Source organism: Centroberyx affinis, unplaced genomic scaffold, assembly GCF_046629955.1.
Source record: "Centroberyx affinis isolate AG114_WGS23_722 - 3 ecotype Tasmania unplaced genomic scaffold, CSIRO-AGI_Caff_v1 ptg002049l_1, whole genome shotgun sequence".
In the NCBI taxonomy this organism is placed as follows: Eukaryota; Metazoa; Chordata; class Actinopteri; order Beryciformes; family Berycidae; genus Centroberyx; species Centroberyx affinis.
The window spans coordinates 30,001-44,225 of record NW_027280384.1 but is presented as its reverse complement, the minus strand read 5'-3'; the positions used below and the strand labels follow the sequence as shown (position 1 = coordinate 44,225).

Here is a 14,225-nt window from a genome sequence, read left to right as displayed (position 1 = left end):
ATTTAGTTATCAGAAAGTTACTGCACTGCTTCTACACTCCCGACACATCTCGGCAACTCGGGTATCGAAGAAAATTCTGGCTTTTCCCAGCTGTATACACTGTTGGGTGGCTCGTGTGCGCTCAACTCGTAATGCTACAACTTCCGACAGCATTTGAAGGCAGCAGCAGTCTATCTTCCCCTAGGTACTCTGCTGGGCATGCGCAGTCCGTCACGCTCTGGAGCGGCAAATTTTGCGGGAGGAGTTGCTGAGTGTCGTCTTTATAATGTCAACCTGCCTCCTCGCCGGGAGTACACACTCAGAGCAGATATAGCTAACGTACGAGCTCAGCGCACCCTGCGAGCCGCTCTCCAAACCTCAAAATGGCTCGGCGGCCGAGACACAGGTAACCTCACACAAGCCAATTCAACTTTTAACGTTACTTTCTTTTTCTGTCGGTGTGTGAGTGTTTTACTGTTTTTTTTGCTGTGAGTGGGATATACATTATATCGGTTGCTGTAAACGCGCAGCGCATCATCTTGCGCTAAAGTTTGTGAGTGCATGATTACTTTTATTCAAAAGAGTTTATGTTTATTTTCTACACTGTCGTTTTATAGTCGTGTTTCTATTTGTGAACCGTTTTGGGGTTTTTTCTGACCGTTGAAGTCGAGTAGTGTGGGTGTCTCGCGCGCACATGACAGGTGGTGGTCATCTGGCGTGTGTGTTCCTCGCGCTGCTGTCAGTGGAGAGAGGGAGAGGCTCTCTCTCTCTCTCTCTCTCTCTCTCTCTCTCTCTCTCTCTCTCTCTCTCTCTCTCTCTCTCTCTCTCTCTCTCTCTCACACACACACACACACACACACATTCATTGCATTAGGCGGGTGGACAGGCGCGTGCCACACCGTGCATAAAACAGTGCTTGGATATTGGTCTAATACGAGTCTATACAAAATACAAATTCTGATGCAATGTAGCCTACCTTCTGTGTGCAGGTACTGCAAAAGTCTTAAATGTCTAATATTAACTAAACTCACCGCCTTAATAGGCTAGGTCTTGAAATTAAGCGTTTTAAGTCTTAAATTCATCTTATCTGAAGGCTTAAAATATTGTTTTTAGTGCGCTGTTTTTCCGGTGACCATCAGCCCAGTCAGTCACACAAACTTGTGTGCTGATGGGTACACCGTTGTTTTCATTTGCACGCTTATTAAGAATTGAGTCTTATACTTCATCATACTTTCTAACTGGCATTAAAAAAGTCTTTAAAAAGCCGTAAATCCAGCTTGATGAAACTTGCAGACAGCCTGAATGCAGCCGTAGCGGTAGGCCTGTCATAGCACACAGCCCTCAGCAGCCTTCCTTAGCATCTCTGACAGCGACGGGCGCTCTCTGTTATTTTGGAAACTGCGCTTTCACAACGTCCTCTTATGTACACATTGTCTCAAGAAGAACCTGCACTGTTTTTAATCACATGCAACTTTTACTTTATTCTGACGCCGACATCGACACTGATCCCCAACTTTCACTTGCTGGCCGATAATTTTGGTCACTTTATTGTGCATGTATCGGCACCACAGTCGGAGTTTTCTTTGGGAAGCATTACCTTAACGCATGGCATTAAACTCGCGTGTAATATTTTTTATTTCAGTTTCTCCAAGCACGGGTTTGTAATGCTGGTAAAGGGTCTAGTGTAAACATAAGTAATTTGAAGGTGCGACGCGAGTTCACTTGTCTCCAAACCATCTCACTGGCGCTGACTCAGATCATGCAGTTTCATGCAGTTTTCATACAGTTGATTTCATGCAGTTTTATACACTTGATTCACCGTGCTCAACATGATCTGTAAACTTGTTGAAATTAGAGTTTCTTTTTTGTTTTCTCGTTTGTGTTTTCAAAATGACTAGAGTCCTATTGTTTTTTTTTGTTCTGAGCAGCATGAGTGGTTTAGGGTTTTTTGCTGGTTTAAATATGGAATTAGCCTATGGTATACAAGTGAATATGATTATTTGCATAAAATGACTGATACATCAAAACACACGATTCTAATGATGCTGTGTATTGATGTGTATCTTCATTGTTATTAAACATATGGTTATGTATTTGACAAAATGGACAAAAACATGTTAAGGAAGCTAATCCCCTGTAGATATCCTCTTGTTGTCCATAGTGGAACAAACACACACTCACACACACACACACACACACACACACACACACACACACACACACAAACACACACAAACACACACACACACACACACACACACACACACACACAGACACATCCCGGTGGGGTTCCTGTTCACCTGTTGCTCTGCAAGACACCAAAGTACCCTATCTTGCTTCCACGTTGTCCATGGTCTACATTCTGATTGGTTAACTAGTGTAACTGGTGTGTGTGTGTGTGCACGCCTGCCTGCATGCATGTGCTGTACAATGCCAGTGCAGGTCTGAACACGCCAGGGTCATGAAATTATGATCACATGTGCCAATCCCAGTATCTGTGGAAACCAACAACACTGGAACCTGTTCATCCAATTCTACCGCCCCCCCTTGTTCTTGTTCTCTCTCTCTGTCTCTGTCTCTCTCTCTCTCTCTCTCTCTCTCTCCCTCTCTCCGTCTTTCTCTCTCTCTCCCTCTCCCCTCGTGGGTGTCTTGGCTAAAAGCCTGTACCCAAACCTTCAAGAATGACTGGTTCTGTCTGTGTTGCCACCTGATGAGTTAAAGAGTGTTCTGAGTTCTTTATGTAGTCTGTAAAGAGATTACTAGGGAGTAGTTTGGAAATAGACTGGTACTTATTGTCCTATTATTTAACTTTGTATCGTCTTACACTCTTGCTTCTTTTTCACGCAACCTCCACCTCCATCTGTTTCTTTCTCTTTGTCTCTCTCGCTCTCTTTCTCATTCTCTCTCTCTCTGTCTGTCTTCTTTAATAATTATGATTGGGTGTTTCACAGTTGTTTCTTGACCTGTTTATTGTTGTCTTGTTGCTGAATTGTGGCAATAAAGGTGTTTTCCAATTCAAATGGTCTCTCTCTCTCTCTCTCTCTCTCTCTCTCTCTCTCTCTCTCTCTCTCTAGTGTTTACAGTAGTGAGGAGGATGAGGAGGAGATTGAGATGTACGACCACGACTATGATGGATCCCTGGCCAAGGCAGGGAAACGCCACCTTGGCAAAACACGCTGGACACGGGAAGAGGTACACACACACACACACACACACACACACACACGCTTCTCCTTGTTTTCACCAATGAATGCTGTGCCCCTGTTCAAAACAAAATATGCATATTTCATACAGCTGACATAATAAATTTGGAAATTGCCATGAGAGACACTAGTTTTTAAATTGCGGGGGTTGAGGTTCATTGTATTGAAGTTAAAATTGTTGTTTTTTTCAGGATGAGAAGTTGAAGAAGCTTGTTGAGCTTCATGGATCAGAAGACTGGAAACTCATCGCTAGCTTACTAACTGTAAGTAGTAGGTCCATGGATACACAGTATGCATGCACAAACACACACATGCATACACACACACCCACACTGAGACCAATTTTTAGAGGTAGGCCAAAAGAAAAACAGCAACATCTGAACCATAGTCTTAATAGTCTTAAGTTCTAAAGTCTTAATAACTTAAGTTTGGTGATTCATATGCATGCTCCTAATAACGCTCCATAGTATGTGGGTGATGACTAATGGCTTTGCTCTCTGACCCACTAGAACCGCACAGATGTGCAATGCCAGCACAGGTGGCAGAAGGTTCTCAACCCAGAACTCATCAAAGGCCCCTGGACCAAAGAGGAGGACCAGAGGGTAAGAAAACAGCTGCTCAGCACCTCAAGGGAACCTTAAAAGTCCATACAGGACTCTGTGGATCACTCAAGAAACACATGAAACAGTGACAAACTGTGCATGAGCAATGATGGCACCACACATGTTTTTGCACACTTTAGAGAACAGTGTAGAACCACATCTGATGTAGCGCACCCTAGAAACTTTGATTAATTATAGTGAGTTCCTAATATCTACATTAAACTGCTTCTGTCACAGAAAAAATGTGGAAAGCATTAGGCTAGTGATAAACTAGGTATTTGGACTAATGTAGTTGGGTACCACTCTCAGCAACAGGCAATAAAATGTCATACAGGGTAAAAAAAACAACAAAAAAACGTTTTGTTCCTATGTGATTAAAGCAACTATTCTGTGGCAACTCCCTGGCTGCTGTTGCACATTTTAGTTTCCCAAAAAGTTGCCTAAGTGTTAAAGTTGTCCAAAGGAGTTATATTTCCTTGCAGATGTCACTGTAATGATTAGCAGAGTGGATAACGTTCCACTGGAAACTCCCTCACTGCACACCAGCAGGTGTTCTCAATCACCTCCGGAGAAAGAAAGATAAAGAAAGAGGGAAGGAGGGAGGAGAGGAGAGGGGAAGGGTTCAGTGAGACAATGTATGAGTTTCTGACTTAGGATTTTTCTTGAAGACTAAAAGGTTTTTTTCCCCTCAATTTCTCCCCCTCCATCTTCTTTTCATATCCTATCCCACCTACTGTACACCTCTATTACTCTTCATCTTTTTACCTTCATCTTTTTCTTACACTATTCTCATCCCCTCCTCCCTCTCCTCTCCCCTATCTGTTATTGCTCCTTCCTTCCTCTTTACTCACGCTACTCCACCACTATTCACTTCTCTTCCTCTTCAATTCTCTTCCTTCTCCCCTCTTTTTATTCCTCTCTCTGTCACACACACAAATACACACCCACCCCAGGTGATCGAGCTGGTCCAGAAGTATGGCGCCAAGCGCTGGTCAGTGATCGCCAAGCACCTGAAGGGGCGCATCGGCAAGCAGTGCCGTGAGCGCTGGCACAACCACCTGAACCCGGAGGTGAAGAAGACATCGTGGACCGAGGAGGAGGACCGAATCATCTACCAGGCCCACGAGAAGCTGGGCAACCGCTGGGCCGAAATCGCTAAGCTGCTCCCTGGCAGGTAAGGCAGGCATGAGGGAGATGGTGAGAATGAAGAAGAGAGGGAGGGAGGGAGAGAATGATAGAAAGAGAGAAGCTGGATAAACCACTGAAGGTTTAGGTTTTTGTAGGTAGGATGTGCAGAAATAAATGAGAGATGGAAGGGCAGAAAGTGAACGAGGGATGGAAAGAAGACAAATGGAGGACTGAAGGTGGAGTGAGCGTACATGAGAGAGGATTGAGGGGCGGATAGAGAAAGTAAGAGAAAAGGCGGATAGAGAAAGTAAGATAGGGAGAGGAGGTTCTTTACAGAGAAAGAGGAATGGAATAGAAAGACAGAGAGAAAGGGGATGAGAGAGAAAAGAGAGAGTTTTGCGATGATTGCAATTGCTCTGCACTGATAACTTTATCAGTGTTGTGTCTGTACTTGAATGTGTGTGTGTGCCTGTGTTGATAATGCTATCAAGTACCACTAGAGATCCAGGGTATCTTTGTCTTTGCATTTTGCACGCACGTGTGTGTGCTCACAATTAGGACGTGGGTGTGAGGATGTGTTTTATAACTAACTACATCTAACTTAAACTGTGTGTGTGTGTGTGTGTGTGTGTGTGTGTGTGTGTTATTCATGACATCCAGGACTGACAATGCTATAAAGAACCACTGGAACTCCACCATGAGGCGGAAGGTGGAACAGGAAGGCTATCTGCAGAACGCTGCGAAGAACAACTCATCGCTCTCCATCGGCCACGGTTACATCAAGGCCACCAATCACATCATGGGTTTCTCCCACCACCCACCCAATCATGCGTCACTCACTCCCCTGTCGCCGCTCAACTACCCCTACATCTCCGACACACACCGAGTGAGTGGACCTGAGAGCATTAAAGTTTCAGTTAACTGAATAGTTCCACAAAAAGTTTGACTCCACTAATCTGGAATTTCAGAAAGCTTCAAACAGTAGGCAGGAACCTGAATGCTACTGATTGTGTATCTATTGGAGATTAAGGGTAACAGCCTCAAATATAGTTGAATTTGCTGTTGTGTGGTTGTGACGTTCGACTTGTCTCTGATTGGCTTAACAGGTGCCCTTCCCCATGGCCCTGCATTTGAACATCCTGAACATTCCCCAGCATGGAACCGCTGCTATACAGGTAAAAACAGAAGACACAGAAGTATACAGAGTTTTATTCACCACTAACCTTACAGAATGTCAGGATAGTAAGAAGGGAAGACGACCAGGAGTGATTGAGCGCTAAATATAAATTAATATCTGTCTCCTGCTGTCTCTCTCTCTCTCTCTCTCTCTCTCTCTCTCTCTCAGAGACACTATAGTGAGGAGGACCCGGAGAAGGAGAAGAGGGTGAAAGAGATCGAGCTGCTGCTCATGTCAACAGAGAACGAGCTGCGAGGCCAGCCATCACTACCAGTGAGTGTGTGTGTGTGCGTGTGAGCGAGCGTAGATATGTGAAATTGTGACAACACAATTTATCTGTATCTGCTTTAAGGACAATGGTTGATGTGTAAAGGGAGGAGGAAACATCTGGGGGGTCTGTTTCTGCAAAAGTGATGAAATAGGACTGTATCTCGCCATTTCTGTGTTTGCGTGTGCGTGACCCCTTGTGCAACCCTCTACCCACCACTACTGCCACCCTTCTGCCAGCTTTACATACAAGTTCCCTTTCTCCTCTCTCTCTCTCTCTCTTTCTCTCTCTCTCTCTCTCGCTAATCTGTTCATTTTTTTTACACCCCCTCCCTTTTTGTCACTTTTGCCCTTCCTCTCGTGCGTGTTTGACTCTTTTTTACACACTTCCCTATGCTCACATTCATTGGTGACAATTCAATGATGATTATTTCTAAATTTCACTCTTAATATCTCCCTTTTCCCCAGATCAATCTGTCCTATCCCAGCTGGGTCAACCAGAGCTCTGTGACCGACAGCTTGGAGGGTGCGGCTATGTCGTTACATCACCACCAGGCAGCTGCCCCTGCCCTGCCTCTCGACCAGGGCTGCCTACCTGAGGAGAGCGCCTCGTCAACACGTGCCCACAGCAACAACAACAACAACAACAACAACAACAACAACAGCAGCAGCAGCCATCACAACAGCCCTGCGTTCTCTAATACTCATGTTGAGTTCATGGAATCTGTCATTGACTCAGTAAGTATCTGCATGTCCTTTTTACAATGCGTTTTTAGTTTGCGATTGGTCTGTATATTACAAAGCACACGTGCCACCAACAAATATTTTCAGACCAAAAAAAGGTAGCTTACCAATTTTGAAGATAGAGAAAACACATAGATTTTACCCAATAGTGGGCCTTGACCCATTTTTTCCCGCCCTTTTCCTAGAGCCTCTCCTCATTGGGTGAGGCCAGTACCAGTGGGTTCTCGGATAGGAGCATTCTCAGAACAGACAGGGTCTTGCCCAATCAGGGCTCAAGAACTGCTCATGGTGCAGTGTCATGGGCTGGTTTCATCTGCTCTACTCCCAAGCCTTCACCAGTCAGAAACCTACCCTTTTCACCTTCGCAGGTAGCTAAAAAAAATAGCTGAGTTTGATCAGAATCCATCCAATCACCAACCTGCCATCTGATGACATCAACAAACAATCATTCAGAACTAATTAGTGTGTCTCCTGTGGCTTCCCCATTTATCCCTTTCTCATCTCTTTGATTTACCTCAGTCATTTCATCTTTCTCTTGTCTTTTCAGCCAGTATCCTGTCACATTTTGTCCTCTTCTCACCTTTCCTCTCCATCTCTGTAGTTTCAACCCAGTGTGCTACCATGATCCGCAAGATTCTTATGGCTTAAAACGCAACCTTTAAAACTACTTTAATTAATTAGTTGCCTTGCTTTTGCCTCACAGTTTCTCAACCAATCAATGAGCCCAGAACACTCGGACAACGACAGTCACCCAATGAGCTCGCCTGTGGACTCCAAACCCCTGATTGCCACCCCCCTACACCGCGACCATACTCTCAGGCCCCAGAAAGAGAATGACATGTGAGTGACTCTATTCTATTGTATTCTATTCTATTCTATTCTATTCTATTCTGCAGATGTTTGGTATGTGAGAATAAGTATCAACTGTTATCTTTCTCAGTGTTTCAAACCCTTTGCAAAACTCCTTCAAAAACTCACCTCTCTCGCTCTTTGTCTCTCTCTCTCACTCTCAGGTTCAGGACTCCAAACATCCGTCGTTCGATCCTGGAGTCGTCCCCTCGTACCCCCACACCCTTCAGGTCAGCTCTGGCACTGCAGGAGGCCAAGTATGGACCCCTCAAACTACTGGTGAGGAAGACACACAGACACACACACACACACACACACACACACACACACACACACACACACGCACAGATAGCATGCATTGCTCAGACACAGACACAATTACAGTCAGCATACACGCACGCTTGCATAACTTACATAACTGCATACATACACACAGAGGTTTTGGAGGTTTAGGGGGTTTTAATGAACAGTAGCTGTCTTGAATTTGTCATCGAAACCACTATTGTGGTACACAGTATACATGCGCTGACTCACTGGGGAATCTGGGTCTTTTCCAGAATGCATCCCTGGACCAGGAGATGGTCGAGTCCATCAAGCAGGAGCCTATGGAGTGCAACATCTCAGCAGGGGTTTCGCCAGACGAGCAGCCTCCTCTGAAGAAGATCAAACAAGAGGTACTTTCCACTCACATATGCACAGGAACACACACCTATATGCTGAGACTGAAATAAGAAAAAAAAGTTTTTACTTGCTATTTAGAGAAAGCAAAAGTGAAAGGAAAAGTTTAATAGAATTTAAATTTGCAGTTGTGTTAGCAATTGTGGCTAAATGTTTAGAATTTGTTTATAGCTTTCTAACATGTTTTGGGGAATAGTTGGAAGTCAGCATAGCTATTTTATGATAATGATATAGTATTTGTAGCCAAGGAAAATTAGCAGTGTTGTTTGAGATTATTTATTGGGTGTGGCCAAATTAGCATGATTGTTTGTGATTGTTAATTGCACGTGCCCATAATGTGTTGTGGGTGTGTCCTAGGTGGAGTCACCATGTGAGAGGAGCCCATGTATGCAGTGGGAGGGACAAGATCTCCGCACACAACTGTTCTCCCCCACCGGCCCTGCACAGGAAGTACCTGTAAGCTCACATTTTACCTTTGACCCCACACTTCATATGCTCACCAATGTGAAGTTGTCCTTGATTACTGACAAAGCTCCTCAACTCTTAATCTTCACCTCAAGCATTACATTAGTTCAGTATATATGGGGGGAATTCCTCCTTTTGCTTCTTGGGCTCCATGTTGGCCTTTTGTCATATTTTTATAATAGTTATTTTGTAAGTCAGTTTAATTTAATGTTCTCTCATGAACATTGTCATGATTTGTCTTTTCTTCCCTCTTGCCCTCCATTCAGGACGTGCTTACTAGCTCAGTACTGAGTGAAGATGGACACAAAACCTACCACCTCCCTCGCAGGACCATGGCCAGCCCACTACAGGTGTGTGTGTGTGTATGTATTATGTATTTATTAACCTAACTTTGAAATAAAATTGTAATGATTGTATAGTAACCATGCAAAACCCATCATCCTCTCTCTCTCTCTCTCTCTCTCTTGTCAACAGCAGCTCAGTTCATGGGAGCAGGTGACCTGTGGGAAAACAGAGGAACAGGTCTTGGCTTCCGAACAGAGCCACAAGTACATCAACACTTACCCTACCAGGACACTGGTCATGTAGACAAACACATGCACACACACACACACACACACACACACACACACACACACACACACACACACACACACACACACACACACACACCACACACGCACACATGCACACACAAGAGACACATGTTGATCTGAAAACATCAACATTCCCTGTGCTGGACGCAGCGCAATGGGTTTCTTATTTGTTGTGGTACAACAGTTGGGAGAGGCACGATGCCATTGGTGTTTTTACACTCACACTTGTTGGATTTCAACCAACCAAAGACTATTGATTTTGTTTTTAAATTCTTTTTTATAGAATTTGCTTCGGGTTGTGTTTTTTTAATGTCCATCCTATCTCTTGGTTTCATTATTGTATTGTTATCAATGTTGTATTATAAGTGGGAAAAGGTGGCTATATAATTTGCATTGGGCTGTATTCTTATTAATAATTCTGAATTTTGATATTAATATAAAGAACAAGTTGATTAATTTATTTCTTCTGTTTTGATGACTTTGGTTTTTTTTTTACAATTGGCCAATGGAGCAGTGTTTAACTTCAGTATTTAAGCCCGACTAGCATTATCATATGTCCAAAAGGCATGTTAATGAATTCAAAACTGACCTCTGTATTTCAGTCACAAAACTATTTTTTAGGAAATTGAAATCTTGTCATAGGCTGTTATGTGTCTACTGAGAATTTCAAGTGTTTGGTCTGTGCCACCTCATGTAAACATTTTAATGCTGAACATGAGCTGCTATGTCTGCTCTCATATCAGGTTTATATTCGACTATGAATGATCATCTTATGCTTACATGACAGTAAGGCCAGCCTTGTTTAGTATTACCTGATTAACAAAACACCATTTTAAAAAAGAATGTGTTTTCATTTCAATATTGCAGTCATTTTCTGTCTAGCCTTTACAGTATCCTGTATAGGGAAACATTTCCGATGAACAAACATTATTTTTGTTAATATATATAAAAAGTCTTAAATGAGCTTACTGTTTATTCTGAAACCACGAGCTTCGCCCAGTAAGAGTAAGACCAAGCTGCACTTGAATTTTGAGTTCTCCACAAAAAGCGAGAGCACTAAACACTGATGCTACAAACAAAAGCCCATGGATTTGAAAGTTTTGTATGACTGTCGTTTTTAAACATTTCTTTTAATAGTTTGTACGTATTGTTTTATAATGCATATTCAATCAGCGTATTGTTTTCTTACTAAAACTGCGGTAGCCCATCTCAAACACTTAGCAGACAATCTTTTTTTATATATTTGATGTCTTGTTTTTTTACTAGTTTCCAAGCAAAAAAAACACATTTTATAAAAGCATTTATACACGCCAAGTTTTCATGTGTTTTTGTACTTTTGTATACTGCCTAGTGAATAAAGTGTGTTGTTTTTTTAAATTACACCCATGTGTTCAGTGTTATGTTTTGAATATGTGAAGAGGAATACACAGCCATCAAAACTCATTGATACACTCCGGGTATTCTTTCACCTTACATTATATGATATCTGTAGTTCAAGATGAAAGTAGTGATAACCGGTCAAAGGACATCTACATTTATCTTGTTCCTTAAAGCTAAATAGCATATTTTCATCTGTTTTAACTGTGTATATATGCTCTTATAGTCACAACTAAGTACAAATAGCCTGCAGTGGTTTAAGTTAGGAGGGTAAATAGTGTTATGAAGCCGCTCCATTGTCTGGAGGAATTCTCTGTTTGAAGTGAATGAATGATCTGCTCACTCCGGAGTTTACAAACCCAGACCTATCTTCGTAGTATTCAAATCCTTGTGAAGACTCTGTAGTATTCAAATACACCCCTCTCAATCACCCCCCCCCCCCCCCCCCCCCCCCCCCCCACACACACACACACACACACACACACACACACACACACACGCACACATCTCCCTGTAGATACAAAGGTTTGTTGTGTCAAACATGTCATAAAACTTCAAACAGATCCTGTCTGTCTCTATCAATTACTAAGAGTGAGCCATAGAGTTTATCAGCCAGCTTTGATAAAGAGGTAATAAGCAAATGTCTCCAACCGTTCCCTGTGTTTCTCTGGAAACAGGGAGCTACTGACTCAAAGAGAAAGTTTACTAAGGCCGTGTTTCACTTTATGTCTTGAAGAAATCAGCCCTCACCTCTGTTACACAGAGCCTGGTAGTTTAAGCAGACACAAGTGCAACAGTGGAAGTAACTAATTACATTTAATCACATTACTGTAATTGAGCAGCTTTTTTGTGTACTTGTACTTTTCTAACTCTTAGTTTTTAAAGTCAGTAATTTTATTTTTACGTATACGTTTTAACTATGTTTTTACTGAAGTATTGTATTGTAAATTTTGTGGCTCTCCATAAGTAACAGAAACTGGACGATGGTAAATTGAATTGTGGAGCCATTCGCAATAAACAGTCAGTCAACAAAGAAGAGAAGAGTAATCTGGCTTTACTTTCTTTATGTACACTTTATCTTGTCATTTCCAAATTTTCCAATTAAAAGAACCCAGTTTGAACTCGATCCTCTTGGCCTTTTAGAAAGAGAAAGATCACAACTAACATTCCCTTTTCTAAAAAGTAACTCAGTAACTTTTACTCTGCTTTTAAATGAGCTAGCCTGCTTTTTACTTTTACTTAAGTAAAATATCAGTAAAGTAACACCTCTACCTGAGTAGGACATTATAGTACTCTTCCCAGCACGCACACACACACACACACACACACACACACACACTACACTCACTCCGTGTATGAGCTCCATATTCAGTCTCTTGAGGAGAGTTGTTTTCCTGTGAGGCCATGTAGGCCAAGGGGCCCAGACTCAGACCAGGAGCTATATTTACACCCCCCCCCCCACCAGCTCTCACATCCCCCCTCCAGCCACCTGCAACCCCCCCCCCCCCCCCCCGCACCAGAACCACCACAGTGCCCTCAAATATAGATTCCCATCTAAAGTGGAAGTCTCAGAGGGATACATAGACAGATATGACATTCACCATGATGGACATAGCTAACAGGAACTGTGATATTTGAGGTACCAAACAGAAATAGTTTCATATGGGGTGCATGCGTAGTTGCTGTAGGTTTAAGGTTTATTGTAGATGTATGATGAATGTTGGGTGTTTTTTGAAGTGACCACAGTGCTTCACCTATTCTAACAATAATGGAGTAATGGAGTGAAAACAGACATCATGCAAGCAAGGAGATGATGGAGAAGGTAGGAGGGCCGTTTCAGTTCAAAACAGGGTTCTGAAATTGCTTTTCAACAGCTCTGGTTTGTGTGTGTGTGTGTGTGTGCGCGCGCGTGTGTGTGTGTGTGTGTGTGTGCGCGTGTGTGTGTGTCTTGTGGAAAGAGGCCAGAGCCAGTAGCAGACTTTCAGATTGGGAATGTCTCCATCTACTGCACCCAAAAACCCCAAAGCCCCAAAACCCATGAGATTCACAGACACCTGCTTTCACTGAGTGAGGAGCCAGCTGCCTTTGTGTGTACGTGTGTGTGTGTGTGTGTGTGTGTGTGTGTGTGTGTGTGTGTGTGTGGAGGGGGGTATATAAAGAAAAGGAAATAAAATATATTGACAAAAACAACATAAACCCAGGTGTAAATTATTAGACATAACATAGTGTCGCATCATGCAGTGGAATTCGTCCCTGAATGACCTAAAGTTGAAGATATTGGTAGGGGGGGGGGGGGCAGGACGGAAGATGATGCATTTTAGGATTCAAAACAAGAGCAATATGCATTTGTCCTTCATTTATCCTCATAAGTGACCATTACAACCGCTGACCTTCCTACAGTATATGTGACTATGGAAAAGAAGAACTTATTGTACCAGAAAACTCACGTCTCTAAAACAACTGGCTGCTACACCAGACTTTTCTCCTTTTGGCGACTGAAAAGTAGTGTATTCAGTTCATTTAAATTCATATCAATGAGCTTTATTGGCATGAAAGTAAAGAAACGATATTGACAAAGCAGTAGGGTATAATACAATTCAAAACAGCATTCAAATCATTAATAATGGGTAAAGATGCAACATATAAGTCAAGTCACTTAGGCTAACAATAGTTTATATATAGGGATATAGGATGACAGTGGGTCAAATATATAGAATGTATATAGCTTTTGACAGTGCAATGCAGCAATCATTTGAGAGGGAGAAAAGGGGATTATGGTAATGTACAATATCATGAAGACATCAGGTTTCACTGCATTTACACTGATAATTGATTTATAATGAGCGATCACTTTTCCCCGGGTTTCGAGGACAAGAGCGTCTCCTCTTGAACTGTGTAAAAAGAACACATCGACATTTCAGCCTGGGCGCAGGAGGAAACGGATTCACTAAAATATCAGACATCTCTGTCATGGTGCGACACCTCCAGTTGTCACCTTGCTCCCCTGGGAGGCGGGCAGGACGGCCTTTTGGGCCGGGGTGCTATGGTGGCAAAGAGGTGATGTGGATGTGAAGACTTTGCGGTGCAATAAGTCGTACCGAGGAAAACTGTCAATGCTGACTGTTGACTAAATCTGACACTTTTGGATTTAGTGTAAAAG

The 14,225-nt window shown here is 42.7% G+C and overlaps 1 protein-coding gene across 6 annotated transcripts; it reads left to right on the top strand.

Annotated features, from left to right (window-relative positions):
- The first annotated feature begins 297 nt into the window (after window positions 1-297).
- myb (v-myb avian myeloblastosis viral oncogene homolog) lies at window positions 298-11,068 on the top strand. Of its 6 annotated transcripts, XM_071531180.1 has the most exons (16): window positions 298-385; window positions 3,054-3,171; window positions 3,374-3,445; window positions 3,692-3,784; window positions 4,738-4,958; window positions 5,573-5,798; window positions 6,019-6,087; window positions 6,258-6,368; window positions 6,825-7,069; window positions 7,345-7,468; window positions 7,804-7,940; window positions 8,114-8,228; window positions 8,507-8,623; window positions 8,985-9,083; window positions 9,359-9,442; window positions 9,567-11,068. In XM_071531180.1, exons 1-16 carry the CDS (start codon window positions 363-365, stop codon window positions 9,678-9,680), a joined length of 1,968 nt encoding a protein of 655 aa, XP_071387281.1. In that variant the 5' UTR covers window positions 298-362; the 3' UTR covers window positions 9,681-11,068. The 6 variants fall into 6 exon arrangements, with proteins under 6 accessions (XP_071387281.1, XP_071387283.1, XP_071387282.1 ...); XM_071531182.1 differs by lacking the exon at window positions 7,345-7,468 and having other exon boundaries at window positions 6,258-6,362; window positions 6,825-7,094; window positions 9,003-9,083; XM_071531181.1 differs by lacking the exon at window positions 7,345-7,468 and having other exon boundaries at window positions 6,258-6,362; window positions 6,825-7,094.
- The last annotated feature ends 3,157 nt before the right edge of the window (window positions 11,069-14,225 follow it).